Source organism: Pholis gunnellus, assembly GCF_910591455.1.
Source record: "Pholis gunnellus genome assembly, chromosome: 18".
Taxonomy (NCBI): Eukaryota; Metazoa; Chordata; class Actinopteri; order Perciformes; family Pholidae; genus Pholis; species Pholis gunnellus.
Window position 1 is genome coordinate 644,050 of NC_136545.1, and position 22,622 is coordinate 666,671.

At 42.2% G+C, this 22,622-nt stretch overlaps 1 protein-coding gene across 1 annotated transcript in view; it reads left to right on the forward strand.

Annotated features, from left to right (window-relative positions):
- The window catches only part of LOC306710870 (LIM/homeobox protein LMX-1.2-like), a gene marked incomplete at its 3' end in the record, with an annotated part of 48,504 nt that overhangs the window by 20,300 nt on the left and 5,582 nt on the right, over positions 1 to 22,622 (forward strand). The window contains exons 3-5 of the mRNA XM_079179582.1: positions 19,172 to 19,404; positions 19,608 to 19,783; positions 19,938 to 20,015. Coding sequence (XP_079035708.1) covers positions 19,172 to 19,404; positions 19,608 to 19,783; positions 19,938 to 20,015 — 487 coding nt within the window. The remainder of the gene's footprint in view (positions 1 to 19,171; positions 19,405 to 19,607; positions 19,784 to 19,937; positions 20,016 to 22,622) is intronic.

Here is a 22,622-nt window from a genome sequence, read left to right on the forward strand (position 1 = left end):
CATGGATGCAAGCCAACTAGGCTATACACACTATACACACACATCACCAAGGCTAATAATGTTAACTAATGACACAGCAATATGGACTGTAAGCTTGTTCTGGACCAATAGACAGTGTCCTCGGGCCCAAATGATGTGTTGCTTCGTTTTATAATTTAGACACACATAGACAGACACACGTTTGACATTTACACTTAAAATTAAGACACATGGCACATATATTGTAATGTATATAACATGTAATAACATGTTGAACATAAGGTGGTCCTTATTGCCGCCACCCACTGCAACCATTAATCCTTTCATACTGTAAATTAATTATTGCATTCATTCATTTGTTATTGGCATGCAGTGTAGAAAGCCACTTTAATCCAACTCAGTGTGCTCGCAAAGTAAAATGACTGTACTTTGCAATCTTGAGGTACTTGTACTTTACTTCAGTATAGGGGTGTGCAATATGACGATATTGTATTGTGAACAATTACGCTTTATTTATACTCGTGCGTGGCACTATGTAGGCCTCCGCAGATGCCGAGTGAGCTACTAGCATGCATGAAGTCGTATATGCTCAGCACGCTGTTGGTTGCAATATTCTCCGAAATGCCAGACGGCATACAAACAAAATGTACTGTGAAGAAGCAAGAAAACAACGAGGGAAAGCAGCAAAACGCCACGATCTGCCTTTACAGAGAGATTGCTAGTATTGTGCTACCGTGTACATTCTATCAGTTGCAGTTCTATGGCTCCAGTGTTTCCCTTGCAGACAGTGTGTGCTGGCCTTAGGCTCTCCACACATGGAGGAGAGTCAGGTGAAGTGAAGATAACGTTGGTACTGGTTACAAACAGGCTTGGTAGAGTGAGCCACGTGCTGGTGGTTTAAGTGTTTTTGTGTTTTTAAGCTGAGTTAGAACAGATCCTCATTGTTCTCTGCGAAGTTTGCTGCAAGTGATGTAATGTAGCCCTGAAATATAAATATAAATATAAAGCCTTTTAAATGCTACATTGTTTGTCAGCAATACATCATAGGATACTTAGGAGGCCATTTGGCCATGTGTGCTCTTACTAATTTGGTATGCAGTTAACACATCAGTCATAATTTTGTTTTAATGAAAACTCAAATCCTGGCAATTGCTCCTGGTTTTCTTCACCAGTGTTTGGGAAGAAGGAAACAACGGGCAGTAACAGGGAGTAACAGGGAGTAACAGGCAGTAACAGGCAGTAACAGGGAGTAACAGGGAGTAACAGGCAGTAACAGGCAGTAACAGGGAGTAACAGGCAGTAACAGGGAGTAACAGGCAGTAACAGGCAGTAACAGGCAGTAACAGGCAGTAACAGGGAGTAACAGGCAGTAACAGGCAGTAACAGGGAGTAACAGGCAGTAACAGGGAGTAACAGGCAGTAACAGGGAGTAACAGGCAGTAACAGGCAGTAACAGGCAGTAACAGGGAGTAACAGGTACTTAGGAGGCCATTTGGCCATGTGTGCTCTTACTAATTTGATATGCAGTTAACACATCAGTCATAATTTTGTTTTAATGAAAACTCAAATCCTGGCAATTGCTCCTGGTTTTCTTCACCAGTGTTTGGGAAGAAGGAAACAACGGGCAGTAACAAGGAGTAACAGGGAGTAACAGGCAGTAACAGGGAGTAACAGGGAGTAACAGGCAGTAACAGGGAGTAACAGGCAGTAACAGGCAGTAACAGGGAGTAACAGGCAGTAACAGGGAGTAACAGGCAGTAACAGGGAGTAACAGGCAGTAACAGGCAGTAACAGGGAGTAACAGGCAGTAACAGGCAGTAACAGGGAGTAACAGGCAGTAACAGGCAGTAACAGGCAGTAACAGGCAGTAACAGGGAGTAACAGGCAGTAACAGGCAGTAACAGGGAGTAACAGGCAGTAACAGGCAGTAACAGGCAGTAACAGGGAGTAACAGGTACTTAGGAGGCCATTTGGCCATGTGTGCTCTTACTAATTTGGTATGCAGTTAACACATCAGTCATAATTTTGTTTTAATGAAAACTCAAATCCTGGCAATTGCTCCTGGTTTTATTCACCAGTGTTTGGGAAGAAGGAAACAACGGGCAGTAACAAGGAGTAACAGGGAGTAACAGGCAGTAACAGGGAGTAACAGGGAGTAACAGGCAGTAACAGGCAGTAACAGGCAGTAACAGGGAGTAACAGGCAGTAACAGGGAGTAACAGGCAGTAACAGGGAGTAACAGGCAGTAACAGGGAGTAACAGGGAGTAACAGGCAGTAACAGGGAGTAACAGGCAGGAACAGGGAGTAACAGGCAGTAACAGGCAGTAACAGGGAGTAACAGGCAGTAACAGGGAGTAACAGGCAGTAACAGGGAGTAACAGGCAGTAACAGGGAGTAACAGGGAGTAACAGGCAGTAACAGGGAGTAACAGGCAGGAACAGGGAGTAACAGGCAGTAACAGGCAGTAACAGGGAGTAACAGGGAGTAACAGGCAGTAACAGGCAGTAACAGGGAGTAACAGGCAGTAACTGTCAGGATCCCTGTTGGACCGTGTGGGTTAACCTCTGGTTTTCCCCAATCTCCTCTCCTCATCTGGCTGTCATATCCCTGTTTGTTGTGTTGTGCCATGTGCTCTGGGATTTTTCCTCTGCCTCCAGTCACTCCCATAGCCACACCCCTGACTGGTGCACAGCTGCAGCCACTCAGCCAATTACCTCCCACAGGCTGACACACCAGACGCTAGTTACACTAATCCTTTCCCCTGCCACTATAAGAACCCTGGTCCTGCAGTCTGGGGTTGTCAGTTCGTCCCGTCTTCCACCCTGCATCGCCTGCTGTCTCGAGCGTCCGTCCTCCGGTGTCCTACGGTCCGGGAGTCCCCCGTTCCACTGTTGTGTTCCAAAAGTTCGTCTCGCCCCTCCGGTGTCCTACGGTCCGGGAGTCCCCCGTTCCTCTGTTGTGTTCCAACAGTTCGTCTCGCCGACGCTCTGCCTGCCTACGGTGTCTGCCTCCGGTGTCCTACGGTCCGGGAGTCCCCCGTTCCACTGTTGTGTTCCAACAGTTCGTCTCGCCGACGCTCTGCCTGCCTACGGTGTCTGCCTCCGGTGTCCTACGGTCCGGGAATTCCCCGTTCCTCTGTTGTTTCCCAACAGCTCTTGTCGCGGACGCTCTGCCTGCCTCCGGTGTCGTGCCACGGGACACACACCGTCAGTCTGCCTGCCCTCCGGTGTCGGACCACGGGTACCACACCGTCGATCCGGCCTGCACGCTGTGTCGGACCACGGGCTCCACACAGTTCTTCCTGTCGGTAATCAGCTGTGATCAATAAAGACTGTTTTCCTGACTCTATCTCCTGTGGTCTTGCTATTGAGTCCTAGTCCTTGCATTCCCGTGACAGTAACAGGCAGTAACAGGCAGTAACAGGGAGTAACAGGCAGTAACAGGGAGTAACAGGCAGTAACAGGCAGTAACAGGGAGTAACAGACGACCCAACTTTAAAAGTGATATATATGTGCCGTATGGTGGATCTAATTAATGCCGATGTGAAGAGAGCTTCATGTGAAGTAGGAAAAGTACGAAATATTTGGAAAATGTAAAAAGAAACTTCAAACTAATTTTAAATTGTTAAATTTGATGATTGAATTTGGTGTGGTGTTTTTGTTACCTATAACTTTATTTCTTTGAAAAGGAAAATAAGTCTGGCTGCACTGTTCAGTAACTTGCCAGATAGTCTTCAAAACCAACATGAAAAAGAAATGTGGTAACATCCTAAAAAAACAAGATCCTGAATCCATGTCGCCCACCCTTCTACTAATAACATTCAGGGGCCAATATTGTATTTTTTACTCAACTACATTTATTTGATATGTTTAGTTATAGTTACTCCTATCACTTCTCAACTAATCTGTAATACTACTTCATTATTTAAGAGAAGACATTAAACATTAAAGTGATGTTCACAATTAATGCATCAATAATTATAATCCAATAATATATCTTTTTCACTCAGGTGAGAATAACCCTACCCAAAATCCTGCACTTCACACCTGCCCTTTGTGTTTAGAATGTAGAGATCATTTTCAAACTAAACAGAGCCCGGTGATGAATCAGTGTGGGTGTGCTGGTTCAATTGGACACAGGCTTGTCACCACCTTTCAGTCTGCAGCTGGGACATCAGTCCTCTGTGGGTGTGTCTATTATCCTCTTGCACACAAAAGGCCACTGACAGTCGTCAAACAAATTGTTCTATTCCAACAGTGATGATAACGTCCATGTCCCTGTAAACCATCTCTGACATAAAGGCCTTTAAAATGGCCTCGTACAAGAAATCCAAAGACAGTAACCCATGAACATAAACTCTGGCATGTACGTTTTTCATGAAAAACCCTTGTGTAAAATTGAAACACGGCCGTGTAGTTTAGTATTTTTATATATTTAGTCACCAGGGATAAATCTACGCTAACAGTGTAAAAGGATCACAAATAATGAAGAGTCATAAAGTCAGCATACTGACTCAGTATTGTCTGTTACTAACCTGGTCTCACCCCCGACTCGTCAAATACCGCTGCTAGGTCGGTGGCGCTCGGCGATCGATACATCACACTGAGGCTTCCTTTAACGTCTATATGAGACGCACAGGGCTTTCAACTACCTCCAACGTAAAGCCACTGCATGGGTCAAACAGACACACAACTTTCACCTACCGCTGTTCAATGTGTGTGAAACCAAGTCCACTGCCTGACCAAGTATCTTTACTGCATAAGTAGTCAAAAAACTAAGTAAACCTGTGTCGGAAGTTTATTTTGAAAACAGATTAGATGCACGTAACAAGCAGTATACTGTTTCTGTGAACATGGAGGTTTATTTTGAAAAAACTAGCACACCATCCCCGAGCCGTCCAACATTATATATATATATATATATATATATATATATATATATATATATACCGGTATATATATATATTTGGCAAGTTACTGAACATACACCATTTATATATATATATATATACATGGTGTATGTTTTCCATGACCACACAAGTTGTAACGCTGTGCATCACAGAGCTATTCGATCCTTCTTGGGAGTTCACAAATCTATCTAATCTATCTTCAATGTTGGCCCTTTGTAGGGATGTGGGTTGAGAACCTCTAAACATCAGACATAAGTTTCAAATGCTTCAACTTTGGAATAGACTTGTGAAGATGTCTGATAAGAGACTAACTCAAAATATATTTCATTGGGGCATTTTGCATGGCCATCCCTGGGCTTAGGGTTTGAAATCTCATGTTTAATATGAACTATTTGTCATTTATTTTGTGATATTCAGGAGATTAGGATCAAACTGTTCCTCGTGCACAGAGAAAAATGGTCTGTTGATATATGGTGTAAACAAAAGTTACAAAAGAACATATTGTCTCATAAAGAATAACTATAGTGCAGAACTAACTTTATGTGAAGTACAACTTAAACAAAAGAGAAAGATCCCTATGTGCACAGTTACGCTCAGGAACATTACCATTAGCCTCAGAGACCGGCAGCTTTATTTCCACTCTAGAGGAGGACACAATCTGTTTGCTGTGTGAGCTCGGGGAAATTAAGAATGAGGTGCACTTTTTGTTTTACTGTCCTATCTACGAGGACATAAGGAATGTACTCTTTGGTAAAATGACTTCCATTAATGTTGATTTATTTTGGCTGGAAGACTGAAAAAGAAACCTTTTTCGTAGCAGGCCTGTTAGAGAAGGCAGAACGTTTTGTTTCAGATCCAGCGGTGCAGTAACATGTCATTTTGTAATTGAATGAAACTTAATGAAATGCGTGTCCACTGCAGCTGTATTTTTGGTATCTTGTAAACCCATGAGGGCTGGGCATGTTATGTGCATGACAGGGAAATAAAGATATCTATCTATCTATCTATCTATCTATCTTATGTTTATTAGACTTTTTGTGTCTGTTAAATGCCTGAATCTTCCAAATTCCACGTCCCCAGTTTGACATAATAATTTTAATAGCTCAGCTTTTTCTGGAGCTTTTAATTGCACCTCATAGTCTTCATCGGTGGAGGTGTTTGCTCATTTTAAACGATCAAAAATAACTGCATACATTTTCATGTTAATTTCACAAAGCTCTCCCATAGCTTCAGCCTGTTTATATAGGATGTATTTCACATGACTACCATCTCATGACAGTTCCCCTTTAGGTTTAGGTTTCAGCATTTTGGTACATGGTTTTGTTCAAGGTTTCATTGACTGGTCAAAGAATCCTGAAATTAACAAATTCTTGAAAGATCAGGCTCATGTACAAATGACACGACACTCTGACAATGCTATGTCTTAGTAACAAACACAAATTGCTTAATTTTGCATTACAGGTATATTTAAAGTGGTTTTATTAATCAAATGTAGAGGTGGATGAGTCAAAGCAGTGGTGAGGACCACAGGGGAGAGGTTGGCCACGGGGGAGGAGGGGTTAGCAGCCTGAAGGCAGGGCTATTGAAGGCGTTGTGTGGTGACGGACAGAAGCGTGTCGTGAAACAAATAAATTGTAACAGCCAGCTGGAGCACCAGCCCCGCCAGCCAGTGAGCCGGAGGCTTTCATCACTTTAGGAAGCAATAATGAGGAGCAGCCGTGATCAGCCTGGAAATATGACTCCATCATGACCCAAAGCAATGCTTATGGAAGGGATGCAGAGGGGCCAGAAAGCCCATTGGCCCCAAATGAAACCCACCAGATTGCCATGACAATACTTATTGTTATTATTGTACAGTGTGTCCTCCCACACCACATGCAACTATTATTATCACCTTTGTGAAATGTAATGTTTCATAACTGAGGAGATACAGGCAAATCTAGATTTTGGTTGTCCTCCTCCTGGTCCTGAGGAGATCTGAAAGCCTTATCTGGGCAGATATCTGACAGATACATCAAATGGCAAAAGACATACACATACCATATTAGTGTTCATTTTGTCAGCTATATGTAGATTTATATGTCAGCCCTGAGAAAAAAAAGTCTGCGTGAGTTTTCAGCCTGGTCTCATTTTCCGTTTTTTTTAATAACTTTCTCTTTTAAGTAGCTCCGCTCCACTCTTGAAATACCAGCACAAAGTATGTTGCCATGGCAACACATCACCTGTTTGGGATGTGTTGGTTGGTTGGTTGGTTAGCGAATATCGAACCCTCCAGCCCCCCATGGAAATCAATTTGAGTGGAAGCAATGTTGGACTGAAGATGGAAACAGAGTGTAATGCGTTGAAAATTTGGTCTGATATCAGTCATGAGTTTCTGTGTTTACTGCTGAGGAGGGCACTCCATTTATGATTTGTCCTGGTCTATTGAAGGAAGGTGCTGGATTAATGTTGCCGTGGCATATTGTTAAGTGACGGGAGGGACAGGTATGTAGTCCTTGGCTGATGGAGCCTCAACGATCTCCCAATTATTTGTCTTATCAACAACTCCATTTGACTGCATATGACCTATTTAACTGAGGAGTGACATCATAGTTGAGTCTGCCAGTTATGGCCTCCTGAAACTAAAGCAAACTTCCAAGATACAATCCACCTCACTGATTTTAGTCTAAAAAAAGTCTGAAAATTCACCCAAAACTTACAGTTGTTAACCTGACTTGCTGGATGGCTTGTTACACACAACCTTCTGGGAAGCTGTCATTGGAAACTGTTTGGAAAAGGGCAGGCATTTTCAAAAGATACTTGGCAAGGGATTGGATGAACCATCTGTCAATCAAACTCTTACAGAAGCCAGTCAGGAGAAGAGCGAAAACATCTTTTCCATCGCGAAAAGCCTTTAGTGCCGTCCTTTGCTCTTCTGACGATGAAGAAACTCTCTCCAGGTCTGATATAACTGATGCTATTGCAGCATCTAAGCTAACCTCTTTGGTTCTAAGCCGCCTTTGTTTTTTAGAACACCTCTCCGTGTCGTCACACACACCTAAGTGTATGTGTGTGTAGCAGAGGGTACCCTCATCCCTGTCTACCCCCCCCCCCCCCCCAAAAAAAAAAGAAACGGAAAACAAAGGAAAAACCCACCCAGGCCAGGACTGCTGCCAGACATACATTCAAATTCCTGCATGATTCTTGCATGACCTCTGGCTTATCGACTTTGAGAGGTGTAAATAATAATTTTGCTAGTAACCGTGTGAGATATTGCACAGCATTAGATCCCGTCAGTCCCCTCCTTCAGGCTGATGATACGGACATTGCAGCATCTGCCGCTCTGCCTCTTGGTGAGCAATGGTCTTTGAGTTGTCTTTTACAGCACTCTCCACTGTCGTAATCTCAGATTTTCTTGAGGCAATATTCGTTCTGGATTGCATTCAATTTGTCTTCGGCGCATTTGTCCGTACTACATGATTTGCATTTTTTCTCAGGTTCTGCCATTACTCTCTCAGTTATTAGAAAACATGCAGAGTGTCAGAAAAATCAAACTAAGTTGAATAAATTAGCAAAACAGTGTGGAAGTCAAATCGACAGACAAGGTTTCAATGGTGATGATAGAGGGGATTAAAAGACTCAATTGTTACAACTAGGTTCTAAATAAACCATCTATGACCACCGGGGCACACACAGAGTAGTGTAAATGAACTCTGCACCAGGAATTTCAGCAGGCTGTTTTCCATCAATGACAATGCTTGTGCCTGTGACCTTTTATAAGGACTCGGTTCCCACGTTACAAATTGGTCCCCTTGGCAAGCGTGATATGTCAGGTGATGGACCCCACCAGGATAGAAAAACAAAACGCAGAGAGAGAGAGAGAGGTAAGAAATCAACCATATAGAGATGAACAAAACATTGCAGCTGCATGTTAAAGCAGGATTCTCTCCTCTCCTGACCTCCCTTCCCTTCTCCTCTCCCTTTCATTCTCTTCCCTTCCCTTTCCCTCTCCTCTCCTCCCTTTCCTTATCCTCTCCTTTCTTGTCTTCTCTTCTCTCATGTGGTTTGCTTCAAGGGCTTTTTCTTCGTTTTGTGGTGAAACGTCTAGAGTCTAGACAGTATGCTGGGTTCCCATCAGTACAGACCCACGCACACACTTACTGTCAGTAAGTTACAGAATTGTGTTTTGGGTGGTGTCACTATTGTTATTGTTCGGCCCGTTGTCATGAGAACTACACTCAGAGAGTACTGTCTCACTCTCTGTCCTGCTGGTCTGTTCGTTTTGCTCTCTAAGGGACAGTCAGTTATTCAGTCACATATTCCATCCTATCCTTGTCGGATAAGATGGAATAGCTTTGCCCTAGTTTTGCACTGGAAGCTGGGTGACCCATTTCACAACTCATTCTCACTCCCATCTCGTCAAATACTGACACTTGGTCACTGGCCCTAAGCTTCAAACTATGACGCTCTGGGTTCCCCTGTACAGTAGTGGCAGTGTTGGACGTGTCAGGGACGGCGTGTCCGTTTCTGCTCATTACATAGTGTCTTTTTTAAATAACATTTAAATAAATAGGTTTGCTTCTTCAAAAAAGTACTTGGTTGGGTTTAGGAAAAGATTTGTTTTGGTTCAAATAATTATAATAATATTAATAATACCGTTTTACGTAACTGGTGTTAAGTAGCCAATGTAACGAAACTGCAGTAAATTAGTCAACATTTACTTGGTTTCACACAGGACACGAACAGCGGTCTTCTGGGTTTTTGTTTGAGCCATTCCCCCTTCCTTATCTCCCGCCCTATGCAGACCTTCCCGCTTTTTATACTACATCAGTTGCTCTGAGCGTCTTACACTAATGTGGATGGGTTTATATTGGAGTCAGCTGCAAGCCTGATAACCGGCTAAAATTGGTACCAGACGACCAAGCGACCAAGCATTGGTATTTGATGAGTTGGGAGTGAAACCAGGTTGCATTTAAATCTATAAACCACCTGATTCACAACTGTCCACTGTTGGGATTTTACAACTGTATGTCAGGGTCATCCAATTTGCATTTCTCCTTTGTTTCACTGTCACCAATTGGACCGGAGGATCTCCTAAGGACCTCTTGGCTATAGACTCACCCTCCTCCACTCTCTTTGACTCTCTCTGTGTGGTACTTGGCATCACATTTTGTTGTGCTTCGCTGCCAAGAGAAGGCAATCGCAACTTCAGCTCCCCCTCCTCTCTCTCTCTCTCTCTCTCTCTCTCTCCGTTCTCTTTACAACACAGCTCTGCTGTATCGGTGGAATAGACAATCACCTCCAGCCTTAAACATGGAACGTGTACCTGATTGATACGACAGTTGAATGTGACAACGTGTACAGTGCATTGGGCACTCTGCTTAGTCTTGCACTGCAGTCTTAATGCAGGATAAAAAAATGTCCTCGTAAATGTACTGTACATAAGTATGCACAAACATACACGTATAAAATAAGCATGGAAACTTCCCTTAGGCATTGATATATAAGATTGTGAGGATCCACCCGTCTCACACGGTGTCCACCACCACTCTATCACAGCCAAGATTTAATATCACATAACCTGCCAACAGCTGTCATGGCAACCTGCTTTTTCCCACAATGCAATTTTCCCACTGTCCCTGAGCTCTGATGTACAAAGTCTCCTTTCTCTCTATTTGTGTCTTAAGTCGCCTGTATATTAGAGAGTATCGGTCTAGAATGAGCAGTTGGATTCTGAGTTTGATGTCATGTCTCTGAGCTTGTGTATTAAAGGTTTGCCTCACAGGGTTGTCGAATGTGTGTTGCAAACTCTGGCTATTGATTTGTTTGTTAATGAAATGTCATAAATCAATTCTAGGTTATTATTAAGCTCATCCCAACCTTTAAACTAAGGCACCAGGGGTGAAGGCAGCCTGGTAATCCGTCAGAATTGACATTTAATTTTACTGCATTAAGGCCTTTACAAATTTGGGGTGGTTTTTAGGTGCGATTAATTTGCACATCAATATATTTTTTAAAACCAATCACATTGAGACACGACTGAGATTTATTCTCAACTGTACTGCGAAGATAGAAAGAACAAGCCCAATCATATTTGTTTCCCAAACAGAGCAAGACAGATAACATCAATTATGAATTTGCGTTCCTTTTAGCAATAGAACCACAGTACATATCTGTTTTCTTACAGGCTCGCGGGCGAGAATACATACTCAAGTCTCTTGGCGTGTAGATGAGCAAAATCCTACACCACCAACTTTGAGTCCGGACTGCGAGCGTGTTTATTTCTTTAGTTCGGGATGGCCCACCCCAACAGCCTTTCCTGTGCCATGGTGCTCTTTCGGGGCTTAAAGTGAGAGAAGCTGACATTGCGTAAACAGGTTGCAGTCTCAAGTACCAGTCTTTGCGTTTAACTGAGAAAAACTGTAACTGAAATCTTATTGCTCCAGCATACAATGATATTCCAGACAACCGTGCTTCCAGCTTTGTGGCAACAATTTGCATTTGTCCCTTTCCTGTTTCAATATGACAATTCCCCCATTCACGAAGCCAGGTCTATAAAGAAATGGTTTTCACAGTCGGCTGTGGAAGAACTTGACTGAACCCTATCCAGAACCTTTAGGATGAACTGGACTCAGCCATCATCAGTGTTGGACCTCACTATTGCTCCTGTGGTTGAATGGGAGAAAATATCTGCAGCCAGATTGCAACATGGTGGAAGCCCATAGTGTCATAATCACATCTTCAACTATCACATATTGCAGGAATGTGAGGATTTGGCATATTTTGTTTGGGTGTCCATATCGTTTTTACCATGTGGATGTACATCGGGTACATGCAAGGTTAAAATTGTTTTATTTTCTAATAACATAACTCAGTTGCCCTTCCTTCTTTTTCCAACACCACCACCTCTGATAGACTCCCTCAGTGCAAAGTAAACCTCCAGAAGGTGAATAAATGAGTGCATCTGATTGATTGCTGAGATCATTTCCCTGCTAACAAACATGTTGAAGTGAGTCCCCAGAGAATCCCGAGGCCTTACTCTGACTTCTTGAGCTTTGACTGAGCAAACAGCACATCCCCACTCTCTGAATCCGGCTTTTATTTCCCCCTGCCTCCTTCACAATCATCTTTTGATTACGCCTACTAATTAAACCTCCAACAAGCTGCCACCCGAAGCCGCCACCCAGCCTCCTCCTTTAGGTCACCCAGGTCCCTGAGGAGAGAGAGCAAACAAGAGAACAGTGAAGGAACACACACAGTCTGTTTTTTTCTGCTTCATCCTTTCTCCACTCCTCTTATCCTCTTTAATCCTGTACCTCTTTATGCTTGTTAAGCCGCTGGAGCAGTGTGGAAGCATAGGGCACAGGGCCAGGGGGTCAAGGAGGCTCCTCCAAAGAGGCGGCCCCGAGCAGTGGTGGTCCAGGTCCTCATGGAAATCAACCGCTGAGGACTTTTCATGAATCCTCTGTTGGAACAAATGTTCGCTCACATTGAAAGCTGCACCAAACAGGGCTTTGGAATAGACACGACTAAAAGTCTAGAGCCTCGGTGGAAGCTGTTTGTTTAAGTTTAAAGCCTCGCTAGCTGCTCCTTGAAGCTGCAAGGATCCGTAGGCCCCACATGTGTTGCACAGAACCAACAGCAGAATGCTAATGTTACTGTCATTATTAATAATACGTTTGTCAAGGGAAAAGGTCATGGGATTGTTAAAATCAAAAGGTTCACCCTCTTGGGAGCATACAGTGCTCTGTATATTTCATGAAAATCAGCCCGCCATGCATACTCTCCCAGAGTAACCGTTTTCAGCAGTTAGTATGCTTATCTTCCAAATACTTCAATTATGGCTGAAAACAAAGCTCCCAGCAGAGCTCTAAGCACAATACAGGAGTGTGTTTTTACTGGTAAGGCTAGGAATAGCAAAACCATCAACTCTGACGTTCATTTCAACACTGTCATATTGTGGAGTATAATGATGACAACAGCCTGTGAGAATTTAAACCCAGTCAGCAAAAAATATATCCAAAAATATGTTTCATTAATACATTTCATAACAGCCTTGTATGTTTAACATTGAGAAAATGGGTTAGGTATATGCAACAAAACTACCTGGTTATGGTTAGCAAGAAGATCAGCAAAGTAGCATAGCAACGTAACAATTGTAGATAAATAACAAAAGCCCATAGCAGACTTTGTTACGTAACGTCTTGTAACAACCATAAAGTCAACATTTACTTTTGGTTTCACACGAGACACGAACAGCGGCCTCCTAGGTGAAAGTCCTGTTTTTTGAAAATTAAATTAAAACTAGATATAATACATAACAGATTCACATTGTATGGTTATTTTCTTTTCCAGATCATAAAGCATTTGAGTGTTCTGTATTGCCATGTGTCAGCCATGTGTTGTTGAGTTATTCTGCACCAGAGCTATTTGCATCATTATGAAAACCATGCAGCTGACCAACACATTGCCGGCGAAGGGTTACCTTTTGCTTATCTTACCAACCGCAGTGTTGGAGTGATTACAGCGAATGAGTTTGCACAACTTAAATGTGTATTTAAAAAAAGAACATGAACCCATAAAAACTGTTGAACTGGTTTGAAAATAGTGACAAATCTCTACTGAAGCTCACATTTAATTAATTGTTCAGTTCACTTCCCTTCAGCTGTTTTATTTAAATTAAAACAGCTCATTTAAATTTGATGCTTTTTTGTCAGTGTAGAGAACTTTTTTAAAGAACAACACTTCATTTTATGGATACATAATTTCCAATGTATGTTGAGTCTGTTAGGGCAGGTACATATGGTAGTGACATTTTTATCAGCAGCCACAGTTTGTGAAATGAAAACAACATCTTCACATTCAAACCAAACTCGTACTTCACAGCCACTGATATTTGAAATGCAGTGGCGGTCCGTGCATTTTACACCTGGGCCTTCAGTGCTTATCCATCTACAGTTGAACCACCTCCTAATAACCTCATTATGACGCCACAGCTACAGTTTATTATTTATTTCTAGGGGTGTAACAATACACGTATTCATATTAAACCGTTCGGTATGAGGCTTACGAACCGATCAATACGTTTGAATAATACTAGTGCATTTAGAAAATGCAGAGGCTTAAATTGTGGTGGGAAATATAATGTTTTCGGTGGACTTCGCTCAACATGGCAACCCACCACGTAAAAGACACTCTGACCCCGGAAACAAAACATTGTACCCTGGTGTGGCACGTGTGATCTGGGAGGCACACTATGCTAAACTAGCTTAGCGGGAAAACAACAGCAGCACACAAGCTACAAACTCTCCCCGCAGCGTTTAGGCAGCTGTTCACTACTGATTCAAACAGGGCTAAAGCAATCGCCACACAATCCCCATTTCTCCAGACCATAATTCTTGCTTTGTAAAACAAAACAAAACCCCAAACAGAGAATCAAATATCCGACCCTAACCCCGCGCATGACGTCATTAACGGACAATGCATATAGTCAAAATCAATATAATTAACACAATGACAAGAACAAACTCACAAGAACCAGTCACATACATTTATATGACACTGTAGCGCTAAAACACGTATTCCACTGCACACTCAAGAGCACAGGCCATTCAAATATTATTCACATCAGAGGGAACAATATTAACCATATTATAAAAATTACACCATAGACAAATGAACACAGTAGTAACGCTACTGCAGATGTAAAAACACAAAAGCACTTCACTTACCAAAGCTGCTGTTCACTAAAGACAAAGTCCATCCTCCTTTCTTTGTTAATGAAGAGTTCAATGACGCGGTTGTACAGAACATCGGTGCGGTTCACTTCCAGCCAGAGGTCCTCCTGTCAACGTGTTCGTTGAGTTGTAGATCCACTCGGGTCTCAGCAAAAGTTTTCAAAAACACCGTAGCTTGTAATTGTCCTGCCGTGCTATGGTGTCGTGTTGCTACCTTTGTTAGCCAAGTCAGTTTAGCGTAGCATAGCTCCAAACACCAAGATGCTCAGTTGCAAATAAAACGCATTCTTATCCAGAACATGTGTAAAGCTTCTCCGATGCTGTTAGCCAGGAATACTGTTCGTACAAATCCTTTTCCTGGCTGGGTCAGGGCTGCTAGCTGTGGGGTTGGCCGACACTTTCTTACAATGTCCAGTTTTTCTGGAAATGTCCTTCTTGAGAAATCTATTTCTCCTCCTTCAGCCATTGAGTGTTAAAGAAACAAAGCTAGGTAAAAAAAAAAGAATCTACATCAAGCAAAACGCTAAAAATGTCATGTCAATGTCATAACTTCTTACATATCTTTCAACTTGAACTGTTGCTACTAACTACTAAGTTCGGCTAGCTGGTTCAGTGTCACAACAGTCACGCTAGCCCACTGACCAATCACACCGCACGTTATTGCTGAGCCAGCCTCACGTTAATGCTGACATACTTGTAGACTACCTCGGTAGCTCTGACACGTCAAAGAATACGCCCAACATGTCAAACTAAAGATCTGATTGGTTGAAGACTATGACAATCAGACAATATCGTCCCCATTTACTTTAATCTACAAAGTTTACCTGAGGGCATTGGGCCTCTCTTCTTACCGAGAGAAATATGGGTGAAATCTGATTGGATAAAAGCTCTACTTAAAACAAGTTGCGCTGGAAGCAGCGCTGAAGGCTGGAAGCAGAGCAACAGAGGAAGACAGTAGCTGTGCAATTATAAAATAAGCTAATGGGGCAGATTATTAGAATACATGTAGTGTATTTGTGAAAAAGTATAACATAAAATAGCTATAACTTTGTGATTCTGTTTAGGCCAGCAGAGAAGGCTTTGCTGGCCCTGGCGGCCCACCACTGCTGAAATGATGTGCCTGTAGTTTAAATGTAAAGGAGGGTGTTGGACAGCAGGGAGAAAGAGCTGCTGAATAGAGGAGGGGAGTCCCACTCAGAGAGGAGGAGGAGGAGGAGGAGGAGGAGGAGGAGGAGGAGGAGGAGGAGGAGTGCAGCTGTCCAAACACTGAGCCCCTCTGTACCTGCCTTTAAGCTACCTCCTCCCTCCTCCCATCCCTCTACCCTGTCCTCCTTTAAACCTGTTCCCAGATCACACAACCACCACTTACACCAGTGAACCACACTATTATTATTTCCAAACTTACTTAAAGTAAAGAGCATCAGATTGTATCAATTAAAGTGTTTTCCTTTTTGTTTAATAGCAGCCACGGCCAAAATACATTTTGACCTTTGATGGTCTTTCATTTTTTTTACTTTACCAGATATCTATTGCTAACAGTGTGAATGAATTCAAAAGCACTTGGCCTTCCCATCATGATATTGTACCTTGCCAAGTCTTTTTCTTGTCCAATATATATTATTGTCTTGCTAAACACATGTAAATATGTATGTTTAAATGTGTGCATATTTACACATCCAAAAGACAAAGAGTGGGGCTGGGGCAATCATCAACTACTAAAATATATTCATTTGAATAATATGAAATACTGATCAGATAAGGTTTTAATATTTATTTTTTGTTAAATGAATTGTTATATTAATTGGGAGTTTAAAAAATAATCTTTAGAATAATCGATATATTACTCGTTTGAGTGGTGTTTGTTTCCAACTGATGAATGTGACTAATATTCACTCTCTTTTAGCTCTGTTTTTTGTCTCCACCAACTCATGAGAGAAATATCTGTCTCAAAGTGAGTCACTTTAAAGCTTCATAGAGCTGAGGGGAACTGCAGTTATTAGATAACGCTCTGTGGGTTCAGGGCAATGAGGAACAGCTCTCACTAAACCTCTGTGATTTGATATATTGTTAATAAAACTGTTAATTGGTGAAGCTTTAAGTACAGCTATGTCTGCCACTGTAAAACAAACTTGATAGGGACAAAATAGAAATACCCTAACAAACAATCTAATAATATACACATGAATGATACTTTCAAATAACAGAAGCCAGCATCCCAACCCAGTCTAAACAAAACCATAAAAACCTTTGTGAGGCTTTAGTTGCCATATTGTAGCAAAATAAACTAAATACTGTTGACAGTGAGTGTTGTGCACAATATACATTCATTACAAATATTTTACCTTTGCAATAACAGTGTAAAGATCCATTAGTGAACATTTAGTCTTTATATCATTTACATACGCTAATTAGTTAAAAACGTAATCTTGAGAAGAAAGTGTTGGTGATGTTGGTTGGTTGGTCTGTCAGCTCAGTCTAGGGAAAATATGACTACTGGCCACATTTCCATTAACCTTGAGGGAATAAATTAATTTTCAAGAAGAGGATGAATCTGAAATATTTTGTAACCTGATGCTTTGCCTAGTGCCATAAATGTTCCTTTGGTCAACTACATATTTATTCATACAGATCTGGCTTTACAGTCAGAACAATTTACCAAAATCCAGTCAAGGGCAAGGAGGTACGGAAAAGAAAGGATCTCTTCCCTTCATAGTGTCCCTCCACCTCAACACACACACACACACACACACACACACACACACACACACACACACACACACACACACACACCCCTCATCGTTAACTCTTCCAAAGAGTCCCCCCCCCCCCCCCCCCTTTCTTATTTGTCTTTTGTTCCTGTCTATCTTTTCTCTCTCCTTGGCTTCTCCACTCTCTCTTCCCGCTCTCTCTGGAAGGTTTCTCACTTTCTCTCTGACCTGTCAGGATGAACAATGTGTCTATAGAGAGGATAAGGACCTCTCCTTCCAGAGTCCCCCATGGGACCTTATTTCAGGAATAATGTCTAAGGTAGATAACCATGAGCGACAAATCATTTTTTTATCATAATAAATGAATCCTTTGCTTGTTAGCAAGTTCGGTGACTTGGCTATGTTCCAGCATTGTAGCTCAGAGCATATCTGTTGCCCCCACAGAGCTCTCAACATGGCAACTGCTGAGCTGTCGTCTCACAGCTACAGTGCTAACAGAGCTAACAGTGAAAACAACAGCAACATTACTTAGCCAACAGTGGTAACGTTAGTGATAACCAGAGGGTGAGACACTTCCGCAATGACCGCATGAGCTCAGTGCAGAGCGGCAGCCTTGAGGTAGCCAGTGGGGCACGTGCACTAACATGCACTAAAAAGCATGCAGTTGGAAATGTTACTCGATTCTTTCTATCTGAATCAGCCTCCTGTGGGCCCATTACAACATCTTGTCACATACGCAGAGAGCTAGTGGGGTTAAAAATAAGTGATAACTCATAACTGTGGTATCTAATTCATTTAGCTTGAAGCAGCTGGCTTCTTTTCAGATTTTTCTGCCAATTCATTTTCCTCACTTGTTGTGTTTTTACCCGCTCAGTTCTTATCTCAGGACAAGCGTACCTGGAAATTCTTAACCAAGAGTCCCGGTTTTCAATGAGTTTCTCAAAGAAGCTGAGTAAAAAAACTGATTAAAATGTGTGATAAATGTTGGTTTAACTGTGTGGTGAAAGATGATATTACACTACTAATCATGGAATCATTTAATCTGCAGAAGTGAAGTCAGATGAAGTTAACAACTTGATTAGTAACTTCATGCCACTGTGACTGATCAGGACTCTGGGGAAGAAAAAGTAAAGGGAAGCACCGTGGCCTCACACCAATGAAACCAGAGAAAGTTAGCAACCCTTTTTCAGACTTCTCTGTTCATTAATTCTATCCCACTATAACCAGTCCACTCAGCCTCTCTGTCCCACTATAACCAGTCCACTCAGCCTCTCTGTCCCACTATAACCAGTCCACTCAGCCTCTCTGTCCCACTATAACCAGTCCACTCAGCCTCTCTGTCCCACTATAACCAGTCCACTCAGCCTCTCTGTCCCACTGGGCTCATCAAAGTTTTTTAAAATGTCAAACTGTATTAGGCTCTGTAGTCCGGAATTATTGTCTCAAACAGTAGAAAGGCTTCACAATGAAGGTAAACGTTCCTCTGTGAACGCAGAACTCACCACCGGAGGAACCAGCATGATCATTTTAGCATTTAGCATGTTAGTTGGGGGGGTGCATTAAATTAGTCATTAACTAAGGTATTTGCAATCTTTTTTTAAATGATGTCAAGGTATAATAATGCTAACTATAACTACGACCCCACCCCCAATCTCACACAGGCCATCAGGACTTTTTCATGTGAATTTAGTTTGGACAGTAAATGTAGCTACTTCCTCCCCTGCACCCTAGTATACAAATGGTCCGATTAGTGACAGTGGGCCTCAAGTCCAGTGCAAATTATATAATGTGGTTGTTGAACCCCCCCCCCTATACAGTATTCATTGTTAAAACTCTTCTCTCTCCTGTGTGTCCTCAGGTTGTTTGCTACCAAATGCAGCGGCTGTCTTGAGAAGATAACACCCACAGAGTTCGTAATGCGAGCTCTGGAGAGTGTTTACCATCTCAGCTGCTTCTGTTGCTGCGTCTGTGATCGCCAGCTGTGCAAAGGAGACGAGTTTGTTCTGAAAGAAGGTCAGCTGCTTTGCAAGAGTGATTTTGAGAGGGAGAGGGACCTGCTCAGCACAGTCAGTCCAGACAACTCGGACTCAGGTAACACTGGGGATACCATCGTAGGCTATACAAACACAGTGGGTTGGGAAACGCATCCAATGTAGGACTTAATGTAGTCATTTTGATATCGACGATCGGTATCATTAGCATCATTACAGAGAAGACACAAAACTGCACTGAAGTCAAATCTGCAGTAAAATTAAGTCGAAGAATTGTGTTTGTTTATTTCTGTCCGGTGACAGATAAGAGTGAGGATGAGGATCTGGAGGTGAAGTCAAAGAAGTGCCCTGCCGCAGGGAAGGGCAGCAATGACAGCAAAGACCCTCGCCGGCCCAAACGACCACGCACCATCCTCAACACCGTGCAGAGGAGAGCATTCAAGGCCTCCTTTGATGTGTCCTCCAAACCCTGCCGAAAGGTTTCTAACATAATGTTATATTTGATGTTCTTTTGTTGGCAGAAAGAAAAAAATATGTCTGATATTTGGGAAATATGCAATAACATTATGATGCACACATATGATGTTATTGTATAAAAGTTGATGATGAGTGTTGCTGTGCTGTGACTTACAGGTGAGGGAGACCCTGGCTGCAGAGACAGGACTCACTGTACGGGTGGTCCAGGTCTGGTTTCAGAACCAGAGAGCAAAGGTCAGTAAACCCAAAATGTTATATCTTTCAAATCAAATCAAAAGCTTGGTTAGTGACCTATATGCTAATTTTAGGATGTGTCAGGTTCAGGAACAGTCTCCACTCATAGTGTCTTTTCCAAATAAACTTTCAACGTATAGGTTAACTTAGTTTTAAGGTTAACTTGGTTAGGTTTATCAAAAAAATATGGTGGTTTGTGTTAAAAAAAGTATGTTTTTTATTTAAATTTGTTCAGTATCTGACGTTAGTTAAGTATGGAGCTCAGGTAAAATGAGTATAAGCCGGCTTGTTTCACACAGGACACATACAGCAGTCTCCTGGGTGAAAGTTCTGTGTCTGTCTCTGTCTGTCACATGATTCAACACATCTTGGTGGTCCCTGAAGAGTCCCCCACATCGCTTCCCTTGACCTTAAAAGCACCGTTTGTTGTCAAGTCCGCCAAGTTGGCCTACCAAATATGTAACAAGACACGATCACAATGCTGGCAGAATTGATGTCATTATCCAGATCTGGATCGCGTGTGAAAATGGGGTCTTACTGTCCTTTTTTGCCAAAAGTGCTTAATTGTCTAAACCAGTTCTACATCAGTTAAGCTCCAGGGGATCGAGAATCTATAATCTACTATTTGCTTGGCTTGGTGGCATTTGGGAGAATAAGCTCGTCAAAGTCCGAATATCCTATAGGCCTTCTACTGAAGTCAGTTTTCAGTCTGTAAGCAAGTCACATAGTCTACAAAATGTGAAATGCTGGATAAAGATTGGTTATGTTGTAATAGTCACTGTTCTACCACGTCTCCTCTTTTGACAAAAATATACGTCAATCAATCAGATGCAGTGGAATCTGTTTTCAGCAGGGAAAAAATGCTCAGTACACAGACATAAATCTCCACTACATATGCCACCTCTTGGCTCCTTTATATAGCCTTCTCCATCTCGTCACCTGCAAATACACATAGCCCCTGTTCTGCTCACAGACAAAGCTGCTTGACAGTATACAAAATACTTTTTCTTTCCTTACTATCATTAAATACCATGTGCAGCGCCAAAGCAAAAGTGAATGTGTCTCCTAACAAGTGTTGTGTTTATCTCATCCCGATACATGTTATTACTCTGTGCCACAGAGCTCTTACCTTGCATGGCAGCAGAATTCATGCAATGACACGACATCAAACAAAAATGAATCATGTCAGGCTTCAATTAATGCATTTGTGTCTGGACTAAGCAGTGTCCTGTGAGAACCAACCGGCAGCTACAGCCGTGGTTTTGGTGTGTGACGACACGGAAAGGCAACTGTTTTTTCAAAACAACAATGGCGTCTCCTAAAAAGGTTAGCGTAGATGCTTCATTGGCATCCGTTGTATTGGAACTGGGACGGCTGTAGACACTAACTGTATCTAGCAAGCGACATGTCGGCTGGGTTGCTGCAGCTGTATGAACCCACATGAACAGATTTTATAACGATTTATAAAAAGTCTGACTTCATGCTTTGTTCGGTCCAGCCGCAAGGTGACAGGCAAATAACTTTGAAAATGCTTGTTTTCTGAATGGATATCGGATCTATTAGTGCTTGGCTACGCTACCACTGTACCTGCTCCATCAACACTCAAAATAACGTCATCCAGGGATAGATACAACGTTACTGTTTATGCCATAGATAGTCTATTCATACACAGACATGTATACACAAAATTCCGTCCGGTCTCTGTACAAATATGAGTTAACACAGATCTATGGCCCATCAGTACCCACAGACTGCTTTTTTTCTCCACCATTTCTATTTCAACCACGACGTCAGGACATCAGGGATGACCAGCGATTATGCGAATGACGTGAATTTCGGGCATTTGTGATGCGTCATTCTGGTGGTAAATTTGTGTCTATTCGCATCTTTGCATTGTCTTTGTATGTAATCCCAGCTCACTACTCCGAATGCTTAGGATGGGTTAAATGCAATGTACCTGTATGTATATGATGATTCTAATAAAGTTTACGAGAGTATTTCTTCATTGAAAGAAGCGCAAAGAACAGCATTGATGGCTTTTCGCTCTCTTCTCGACTGGCTTTGGCAAGAGTTTGATTGACAGATGGTTCATCCAATCACCTGCCAAGTATTTTTTTTTAAGTGCCTGCCCTTTTCCATACTGTTTCCAATGACTGGCTTCTCAGATGGTTCTGTGTAACAACAACAACAACCATCTGGCGCGTCAGGTTAGTAGAGCACCATTGTTGTTTAAAACACATCAGTGGGCCACACTGTTGCACTGGGTGACATGTTGCTTCATTACCATGAACACACACACTGTAGTTTATTTTGACTCAGTCCAACACACACCGTCCTGCTGCCACAAACACTCACTAGAGCACCAAATGTGGATTGATCCGCCATTGAAAAAAGTCCCCAACAAATGCACTATTTCCTCCTGTTTGAGTGACGTTTTATAAAAACTGCAGCGACCAACTGCAACTTCAAGAAAGTACTGAGAAAATATTTAAACTGTATGTTTGTGAGGTATTTTTTAAAGATTTACATCTTCAGTGTGAACCAATGGGCTTAGCAACAGGGTAGTGAAGTCAAGTGTTGAGAGACGGACTCACACAATGTGTTAAC